We start from the raw sequence: 11,338 nt of genomic DNA on the forward strand, positions 1-11,338 counted from the left end.
TTATAGCAGTGTGCATGCATGCATGTGCACACAAACACACACAGACACATGCACACACACACACGAGAAAAACGCTACATTGCATTTTACTGCCTGCAGTCTATCATTAACCTTGACTGTATTTCCACTGTGACCCCACTCCTGCCTCTCTATCAGGCTGGATCAGGATAGGTTAAATATCAATACAGAGGGCCATTATGGGATGTACCAGTATGTCAGAAATGTTGAGATTTGAAGGAAAAACTTGTTTGTTTGTTTTTCACTCCAGATTGCATTAATATGTTATTTGCCATTATTTGTGATTAGCATAACTTCCCTGATAGTGTTACTCCTCATAGATGTACCGCTCTACAGAAGCCACTGCCATGACGTGTGAATCCTTGTATTGTCTGAGAAAACTTCAGTGTTGGAACCTTAACTAAACAGGAAACAGGTGGCTGAAAGAGCTTGTGTAAAAATACAATGAATGTGAATCTGAATCATTCATAACATTTCAGCTAGGCTGACAACTTCAGCTGGGGAGCCTGTGTAAATCATTGTCCAGCTTTTCTTTTAGGAAGCCATTTCACCTGTGTAGGAATAATCAAATATCATGAATTTTAACTGCACTTCCAGCTGCCATTGCTCCTGTGAGTATCAGATGACCTTGTGCTCTGAATATCATCCATACATCAACCATGGGAGAAACAATGTGTTTAGAGCATATGTAAATATTTACAGAACACATAAGTATGTGAATGTAGAGATTATGTATATTATAATACAGTGATCAACCATTTAAATGGATCAAAAACCATGGGACAGAATCACTCCTATACAACTGCTTTCTGCCTACAGAGTTCATTTTGGGTCATTTCATGGCAACTTGATGACTTTTCTACATAACAACACATGAAAAAAACATCCTCTTCTTTAGCCAATGTGTGTAACGTGAAATAAATAGTGGAGATATACAAATGTGAATTAGATGGTAATCTGCCTAAGAAATAAAGATGGAAATAAATCTGTTATAATGATCATTTGCATAAAGTAATCAATTTGACCTGGACAATCAGGATAAACAGTAGAAGTTGAAGGTGTTTCTCCTTCAGTAAACTAACAGCAATGCATTTCATTCCTGATGTGTACAAGCTTTATTGTCTGGATCCAATTGCATTTTGAAATGACTCCAAAAAGTTTGTGCGTGTGTATGTGTGTATGTCAGAGAGACGAAATCAGACAGACGTTAGTTAAAGCTGCACTTGCAGCCATAGAGCGGTCAGCCAAGAGGATGCTGCAATTTTGCTTCTGCATTTTTTTTCTCCTAACTTTATCAAGACACACCTTAGACTGCCAATAAGATTTTGTAAGTGAGCCTAGACTTCAGGTACATTTCCCAATTTTCATATGTTGACCCTTAATTTCTGTATACAGAGTGAATGCATGTGAAAGGAAGTGTGAAATGAGATTAAGCACCAGACTAATCTGCTCACCGTTCTCCTTACTTTGCTTAACTCACCGGGGATGTGCAAAGAAATGCTTTGAAGTATAACACAACTATCACAGCGGTCGTACTGGTTCAGATTTATTTTTTGCCTTCGGTTAAAAGGCTGATGAAACATGCTCTGACCAAGTGAACTGAAAAGAGATTATTGATCATCCATGCAGTCTCTATAGAGGCAAAATACAAAAGGTGGAAACTTTATAGCTGTGGGCTAAATCCAATCCAGACACTTAGACCTACATACATTGCAAGTTCAAAGGTGCTGATATTGATGTATAAGGTAGAATAAGGAACATTTTTTAAGGCATTGTACATCCACAAGTTTCTTGTGTTGTTTGGGGATCATTCTCCTCCTTTATTGTAGTGGGGTTTAGCTCTTAAAACGCTTTTGTGTGCGCATTTGAGTCCGTATGTGGTGGTGCCCACATTTAAATGAACAAATGAGGCGGGTGAGAGAGTAGAGGAAGAGGACGTGTCATCTGTCAAGTGGCTGTCAGGTTATGTAAATGTGGGACGAATGCAGGAACACAGCGAGGACACCGCGCTCAGGGAGCTGGAAAAAAATATGCGTCACTGTTCAAAATCAATCTCCATCGATCCTCTGCAGTGACATGATCTTCCAATACCCACTCAGTGTCAAAGGTACAACACCACTCACATCCACACACCCCTCTCAAATAAACGCAAACTAAGTCAGCGCAGATGAAAAAAAAACATACATACATGTTTATTTTACAAGAAGGGCACATTTTTTTTTGTACAAACTGTAAACTAAATACTGTAATTATTCTGAGGGTTATAATCTTTGACATCACTTTCATGAAAGAACACCAGAAACATGTAAATAAATAAATATATAAATAGTCAGTGACCGTTGCATTTTACTGTAAATTATAATCCCACAATGGAGAAAACATACAGCATGTATTTGCTACACACATTAAGGATTTTTGAAGATAAAAAGCACTTGTGTTCATCACGACTACATTTTGAACATCATTGTACAATACTCTATCCCTGCACTCCCCAACCCTAAATACTGCAATTTAATTTTTTTACATGAAGCTTCATCACTGAATCGATGTCGAGGTAGGGACTCCGTCATTAACCTAGACAGCTGAAGTGAGCTGAAACATCATCATTTAGATGCCTCCACATTCCCAGGGCCTTGGAGAGTTGTTCAGCGCGTCTACTGCATTTCTTGGCCTGCTATTGGAAGTGGAGGAGAAATTCTGCACTGTCAGATTTGCTTAAGTTGTCATACGTCATGTAACTACACTGATTGAGAGTCCGTGTACTGTCACTACAGCTCCCCAAAGCAACTTGTAGGGCAGCCTGGAGGAAATGCTCCGCATCAAACAAAACATTTTGCTTGTGGGACTGTTGCCTGACATCGCCCTACTCCAAAATCAAAGCAGTGGCATCTGGACAGATGACTCACCAACTTGACAAGGTAAGGGCTCGGGGGGGGGGGGTTACATAGAGCCACAATACAGCAAAGGTCATTTCAACTCTCAGTTGGAGGTATGTTTCTATAAACGTGTACATACAGCATATACGAAAAACATCTGGTAAACCTGTAAATGCCAATGATGTCATAACAAATGGCAGATTAATCTCTATATCATTAAAAGTAACCCTCGCCCCCCAAATTTCAGCTTATAAAACACTGGTTAAATCACAGCATAAGCTACAGTACAGCCACATTCAGCCAAAAAGTAGAATTTTGGCAACAGCAATAATAATAATAATAATAATAATATTAATAATAATAGAGAAGATAAAATTGCCAGGTGGGGCTTTGATTTAGCATTTTGACTCGACTTACAGAAGGGAAACAGTAGGCCCTGTCTGTTTAATAATAAATTCAATCTGCGTTAACATTGGGAACACTCATCAAGCCGACAGAGGCAGCCAAGAGAAAAGAGAAAGAGATAGAGAAATAGGAGGGTAGAGGGTTGGCATGGAGGGGGTGGGGCGGGGATGGTGGGGGGGGGCAAATGTTCCCTAAGGCAGTTCCCTTCCATGTCAAATCCTGACAGATTATTTGCAGTTCACATTTTATCGCATGTTTGAGCTGGCTTGTGTTTGGAAATAATTAGGGAGTAAATTAAGGGGAACTGATGAAAAGGGAGGGTTGCTGAGCTGATATGGTTTAGTCTTTCTAAAAGGCGTAGAAAATAGAGTAAAGAGGGAAGTTATAGTACACTGTGGCACCTGAAAGAGAATTTGAGCACTTGGAAAATTTGACTAAATAATTAAAATCCATATCAAAGGTAGCTACTCCAAATTCAAGCTCATAAATGTCCATTTTAAACTGATGGAGCAGCAACCAGTAGGAGCTGAGGACAGGGAAGCAGAGAGGACAACGAGTTGCTTTTGTGTCACTAGCCAAGCCACATATTGAGCTAAAAGCTTTCCCCCTCTTTGTTGCCATCTAGATAGCATTGGATTTTCCAGAGCAGGAAAATCAAATGCTTCATTCAAGACCAATTGCTTTCTATTGGATCAGCTCTTCCTTTCCCTGATGTGCAACAGTTTCACGCCTTCATGGACACACAGAGCACAGAGTGGATGCTCAGCATACAATGTCAGAAAGCATGCTGTTCAACGTTCTTTCCCCGGCAACAATGAACACAGCAGTAAACTAGAACTAGAGAGCTAATTATATTTGGCTCTGATAATTATGTGCCACACACAGACTTTGCAATTATCTAAACCAAATTATTTCATTTAAATTAAGATAAAAAGAGAAGAGTTGGCTACATGGAGCTTAGACACTATGAATTCTGTTTTAAATCATTTAGGTAGAGATAGTGAATAGTCCAGGACACTCCCTACATTGATATTTTGTTCTTTGTCCTTATATTTGGATTTTAACGGCTTTAAATACATAAAACTCAAACTTAAAGCAAAACTATATAATTTTTTAAAGAAAAAATAACACCGCTTTCCTCTTCCAGATGAAAAGTTGAATTTAGAAGCAATAAAAATACACCATTGCTTGATTGAATACATTCAGGAGTTTTGCAGGTACAGCCTTATTTGGTCTGGTATGACCAGTAGCTTATGATGGCTAACTTTAGCGAATGTTAGCAAACTTTAGATCGATTAGTCATTTAGCTTCATGAATCTATCTAGCATTGCTTGCATTTACGATTATCACATTCAGTAATTGTCAATTGTGGAAACGCTGGCCAATGTTACGCAAATGTTGCAAAGTCTCACTTTAACCTCAAACTCAACGTACGATGTGAAACTGTCTTACGTAAAATATTATGCAAGAAATCCAGCTGAGCACAAACGTGATAACAAAAAGCCTAACAAAAGGCCTATTTGTTACAGTTAAAAAACATATATTTAAAATGCAGTTTTACAGCCAATGCAATGCAAATTCATTAGCAACTGGCCTCTTGTACAAGTTGTGTGCAAATTGTGATTTGCCTTTATCTTTTTAATGCTACAGTCCCAAAACAAATTACTGAGAGAGGAGAGGCAATAAAAATATGTCATAAATCTTGAAGGTAATCTTCATCATGGTGGTTTGTCTCTGACTCCACCCCTGCAAACAGAGCGACTGTCACACTGCATGCTACACATCGCCACTACAGCGCAGCATGCCTCCCAGCATGAGCAATTTACAAAATCAGATATCTGCAAGTTTGCAAAAGGTCACTAAGTGTCACTTGTGTTACGGCTGGTTGAACTCTGCTGCTACTGCTGCTGCTCTGCCTCCTCTGTCCAAGTAGTGCCAGAGTTTTAGTTTACAGATTTACATTCTCTTTTAATCGCGGACTGATGGCATTTGCCAAAAATAGAATCATTAGTGTCACTTTAAGTGGGCAGAGTAAGGGCTTAAAATGGAGGGCTGCCAAAGGAGATGGTGAGGAGGAGGCCAACAGATAAAGACCACGCTGACTGGGGGAACTGTGGGGAGGAATTAGAGGAGGGAAGAGGTTGACAACACAGAAGAAATACGGGCAGCGTGAGGGAGGAAGGGACTCTGCTGACTGAGGAAAGGAGAGCAGGAAAATGGAAAGGAGAGGAGTCCGCAGGGCCCTTGAGAGATTTTGCTGAGGAGCGGCAGAGAGGGGAGACAAAGCTAATGAAAACAGGGAGTGAGGAGAAGAAATGGAGGAAACTTTAGGTGAGCCAGTCTGATCAGTCCCACATGGGAATGACTGAAGATGGACCAGAATAGGATACAAGGGGAAGAAAGTAGACCACAGGAGAGAATTTTTCTTTACCCATCTCCTTCTCTCTCTCTCACACACATACACACATCCGTTGGACATCTGAAAATATCAAGTTGTATAAGAATCTAGAGATAGTGCAAGATAACATGGGTAGGGGGGAGAAAAAATTAAATATTTATAATTATATGACAACTTGGCTTATGGTATTGTACTCCATTATCTGCCCTGTTCCTCTTTTAGCTTGAATCATAATAGTGTTACTTTGGTGTAATTTGGGCTGAAATAAACCACTGCAATACGGGCGTTTTGATATTGCAATAAAATGGTCATTTAAAAAATATACTGAAGAGAAATAAATCCAATAAACTAATCAAACAATTTACCCACATTGTTCTTTCTTCCATGAAACACATACGAAGCACCTACCTACAAGACATTTCGCTAAGTTACTACATCTTCCTCCACTGTATATACTGTGTTTAAGTCCCTCCAGGATCGTGTCAGCACTGTACAGTATACACATGCAGATGTATACATCTTTGTAAATACAGAAAAATGTATACATGTGCACATAGCTAGTGTTCTGCTTTAATATTCACATTATCAACATTTATCATCAAATGTGTCAATTTCATCAATAAATGCTGAAAGTATTTTGCAGATAGTTATATCCAGGATAAAGTGCCTTTACTTTAGAACATTCTGTCGGTTTTTCCATGTAGATTTTTGTTGACAGTCTTATGGTCCTTTATATCCCACTCACTGTTTCCCTGTCAGGCATGGTCTTAAGGATGACTGTCTCTTTCGTTTCTTTTGCTGTCCTCCTGTGTGAGCTTTGCTTCCCTTTGTGCGTACATACATGCCTCGGCGTGCTCTGATCCATCTTTGCCTTTTCTCAACATGACACAGCTTTATGCTGTCCATTCTGTGTTATGGGATTGATCTTTTCCAGTGTGACCTCAGTATCGCTGTCTAGATTCCCAGAGATGGCTGGGGAGAGTTTGTCCAGGGCGTTGTTTACCATCCCCACCTCGATTTCCCTTCTGCACCCATCCTTCTTCTGTAACTCCTCCTCCGGACACAGGATGCTGTGGGGGATTACGTAGCTTGCTGAATGGTTGCCCTCCTTTGGGATGTGACTCTTGGGCTGATACTGACAGCTGGGGTTCGAGGTAGGGGCGCCCATGTTGTTGTTAATACTGACTATCTCAATGGCGTTGCTCCCTGGGCAGAGCCGGTGGCAGCCCAGGAGGATGGAGAAGGCCTTGCGGAAGTCGGCGTTGAAGGCATAGATGATGGGGTTGAGCGAGGAGTTTGCCCAGCCAAACCACACGAACACATCAAAGGTGGTGGAGCTGATGCAGGGGAAGTCCGTGGCACCATCCGGCAAGTTTGGCTCACAGAACGGAACCATGCAGTTCAGGATGAAGAAGGGCAACCAGCAGCACACAAACACTCCCATGATGACTGAGAGCGTCTTTAAGACTTTGGTTTCTCGTTTGAACGACATTTTGAATGAGCTCTCACTCTCCATGTTCGAACTATTCCCCATGCTGCTGTGACGGTTTTTGGCACTCTCTGCTGCCCGCTCCAGGGCAGATATTCTCCGAATCTGTTTTTGGGCGATTCGGTAGATCCGGGTGTAGGTGACTATCATAATAGCCACGGGTATGTAGAAACTGATAAGGGAGGAAGAGATGGCGTAGGTCCTGTTAAGGCTGGAGTCGCAATTGTCAGGGGGCAGATCGCCGGGGTATGTTCCATTTATCTCTGCGTAGCTGGTGGTCTGAGCTTTGTGCCAGTTAAGCTGAACAGGAATGAAGGAGATAAGGACAGACAGGGTCCATGCTACACTGATCATTAGACATGCCACTTTAGGGGTCATCTTGCGTTCATAGCGGAAGGGGCTCGAGATGGCCCAGTAACGGTCAACACTAATAACACACAGATTCAAGATGGACGCGGTGGAGCACATGATGTCAAACGCCACCCATACGTTGCAGAACGCACCAAACGGCCAAAACCCCACAATCTCAGTTGCCGCCTTCCACGGCATTACCAAGATAGCCACCAGAAGGTCAGAGATGGCCAGCGAGATGACAAAGAAGTTGGTGACCTTTGACCTCAAGTGTCGGAACTTGGTAACAGCAGCACACACAAGGGTGTTGCCTAGCAGCGTGGTGAAGATGAGGAGGGAGAGGAAGCATCCTGTCAGCACACGTTTGGACGAGTCTCTCTCTGGTAGCAGCTGCTTGCCATCTCGAACCGTTGAGAAATTCTGATCCATTGTTTATATTACACTGCTAATAAAGTGAGAGAGGGGGTGGGTGAGGGGGGGTGTCAACAGTCACCCCATCACATCCCCAGCCTGCAGCAGCTGTGCCTCTCTGGGGAGGAGTTTTAGACAGACCAAGTGGCTGGTGGAGAGGTCAATTGTCTCGGCACCAGCTCTCCCACAGACTGGGTCATCCATAGGCTCCTTGTCACAACCACCATCCTTGCACGAGAGCTGCTATAAATATTTCGAAAAAGATCTCCTTGGAAATTTGGCCCCAAAAAATGCCTGGTTCATAAACTCCTGCAGCAGCAGTACAGGCAGCAGACATTCTAGTTTGAAGAGGAGGAGGAATATCCCAGCTGTTGTTTGCAAGTATTTTTCCAATCAGCACTGCAGTCATGAAAGAGTATAAAGCAGCAGCAAAAACAATATTAAAAGTGGAGTCCTTGTTTTCTCACAGTATGCTTCTGCTGTCAAGCTCTCTGCGAAAGTTTCACACCATATTGTTGGCGAGCTGTTGAGTAAACAGAGGCTCGGCCAATCATTAGCCTTATATACCACCTCATCAATAACTTCTATTGATGGTTTTCGCGATGCGTTTATCTGATTTGTTTAATGATCCTCGAGGCGTGTCCGTGTGATTATATTGGTGCCTGTATCGACGCTGATCCACCCTGGCTGCTAGGTGTTTTATTTTATTATTTCTTTGAATGCAGCTCCTGTCAGTGGATGGCACAGCCTCCAGCCAAGATTTGCACCTTAGTGGTGAGCCAAAAAAAGAATTGGCTGAAAGCCGCATTCAAAAGTCTCAACAGTCCATTTTGATATCAGGGAGACACATCTTAAATGTCTAATTCATCGCATGAAGGACGGCACATCAGTATCACAGCGCTTTTTACGCTGATTATAATCCAGATGCGAGGTCATTATTTTTTTTTTTCCTTTTGGTTTAGTTTGCGTACCCATATGTGAGGACGCAGCAAAAGCACCGCTCAGCTTTCAAAAACATTCAAGAGTCATTTTGGTCACCCACCTAAACGATCTCTGGCAGTGCAATCCCTGGGGTTGATGTCTTGGAAACGCAGTGTGTATTTTCTTATTTTCTAAAATCTTTAGACAGCGTGCGCTCCGCTCTGTGGATGAGGACAGCTCACGACCAGCAACGTCTTGGGGTTGGCTTGAAAATAATTGAATCCAAAATCACCTCCGCTAATTGGACGGACTAATAAAAATAATGAGTCCCTCAAAAAATCCACATCTCTTCGGCATACATCCAACTTGTATCTTGGTACCAAGTGAAGGAGAAGGAGCTCACCCTCTCTGCGCTCTCCTCCATGGGAAGACAGTCACGCTCCCCTGTTGCGACCGTCCTCAGGTGTTTTATCAGTCCTTATGCTTTTTCTTCATATGGTCATCCTCTGTTGTGCAACATTCAGTCACTCTGTGATGCGTCTGCGGTCTGACTGGCCGGCGGAGAGTGATGGGAATGACTCTGGTCTCTCCAAGACCGTTTTCATGCGCGCTCCTCTCTCACCGCTCAGCTGCTGCTGTGCGCCACGGTCTTTGCCACAACTGCTCCGTCAATCCAGGGAAGACTGTGAGGGATAAACCCAGCCAAATCCACACTACACAGAACACCTTTTTGATTGCTGAAGAGTTTTTAGCAACAGCATTTATGGTTTACAAAAATCTTTGCCACCCAAATTTATGTCCAACTGATGGAATTTGTATTGTGGGGGAATGTATATGTCTACAGATGGAAAACATATTTTTCTGTTTTTCAAATTATAGAAATTTATATTTAAAATGTTTGCGAATAGTATAGTAGCCTACATCATCATCATCATCAACATCATCATCATCACTGTTACCTTTTTTTTTACAGTAAGGCAAATGTTGGTATTTCCCTCATCTGCTCGCACTTTATTTTAGACTTGACCCACACTGACAAAAACTCCAATAATATCACTGCTGCAAAGTCTGAAAAAGAAAAGGGTAGCTAAAAATGAAGGTGCCTTGATGTCCTGAGATGAACTTGTAGCCAGCAGGCATGCACACAGAGGCACAATGAGGCCATCTACTGGATGCAAGATTGTGGGAGATTATGCGAGAGTGAGCTGAGAGAGTTGCATTAACGTCACCTCAATAAACATGACTGAACAACTCTGAATTAGATTAGAGTCCCACGAGCCACACTGCAGCAGGAAGACCCATGAAGTAAGAGAGACACTACAGAATGTTGAGATATCTGTGTTTGTGTGTATGAATGTGTGTGTAGATGTGAATTGCAGAAGCTCTGTTATCATGCTGCCTGGCAGGCCTGGCCAGTTTGCATATTAACTATTGAGCGAGACGAAATCCTCAATGGACTCTATCCTGTGTGTGTGTGTGTGATTTTTGTCATGCATGTGGGTCTGACTTTGTATGTGTGCATGTTTGTGTGTGTCTTTGTGGTAAATGTGTGTTTGATGATGTGTACACATGTATTTGTGTGTGTGTGTGTGTGTGTGTGTGTGAGTAATGCATGTAGACAGGCCAAGTGTAAGAGGCCTGGCAGACACAACGCCCACATTTCCCTGTAGCACAGAGCCAGGGTGTGCGTGCAGCCGACGAAGTTCAAACCAAGACCACGTCACACACACAAACACACAGACTCACTCACTCACTCACACACGCACATACAACCAGCCATGCAGGGTAATTTATGTCTGCTCCAAAAAGCAAACAAAATAGAATAGAATAGACTAGAATAGAATAGACTAGAATAGCAAAGAAAAGAATAGAATTAAGTGAAGTGTCTATTTTTGGGATGACTTTTTGCCACATTCATGTATGGCTCAGATGTTTCATTTGTCCTTCATTCATTCTGAACATTGGCTAATAGTTTTGTCACTATCCCATTTTCTTTCTCTGTGATTTCCTATGTGGCTGCCTACGTAAAAAAAAAAATCTAAAATTAAAAAATACAAGCGTACCCTTTAGTCATTAGGCTTTGAAAATCAAAATTAAAATCAGCTTACGTCTCTATGATGAATTGAATGTCGTGCGTTTTTTGATGAATTTGAAGTGAGCAGTAAGAGTCTTCTGACACATGTCTGCGGGTGTAATTGAAATGAATGCTAACGTAGTGGTGTCATGTAACTTTCTGGAACTTTTCACGATGCCCAGAAAGTGTGGCAACTCTCCTCCTGATAGGGAGTTAATCAAGGGACTCTATTTGCCATTTTGCTGACCCACAGTTATTCCTACAGGCAGCGAATTGGAGGAGATAACTTAAAAACTCCCCAGAAAGGTCTCTCACTGTGCTTGTATGGCACATGCTGATCTCTGTTAGGGGGAAAGTGCCATTTAATTTTCAAGGGTTCAGCCTAAACCCAGTCC

At 42.1% G+C, this 11,338-nt stretch overlaps 1 protein-coding gene across 1 annotated transcript; it reads right to left on the reverse strand.

The window, feature by feature from the left end:
* Window positions 1-6,574: 6,574 nt before the first annotated feature.
* On the reverse strand, window positions 6,575-7,966 carry drd1b (dopamine receptor D1b). The gene has a single exon (XM_070843808.1). The coding sequence runs from the start codon at window positions 7,964-7,966 to the stop codon at window positions 6,575-6,577; it is 1,392 nt and encodes a 463-aa protein (XP_070699909.1).
* Between the last annotated feature and the right edge of the window lie 3,372 nt (window positions 7,967-11,338).

The sequence above is a fragment of the Pempheris klunzingeri genome, chromosome 14 (assembly GCF_042242105.1).
Source record: "Pempheris klunzingeri isolate RE-2024b chromosome 14, fPemKlu1.hap1, whole genome shotgun sequence".
NCBI lineage: Eukaryota > Metazoa > Chordata > Actinopteri > Acropomatiformes > Pempheridae > Pempheris > Pempheris klunzingeri.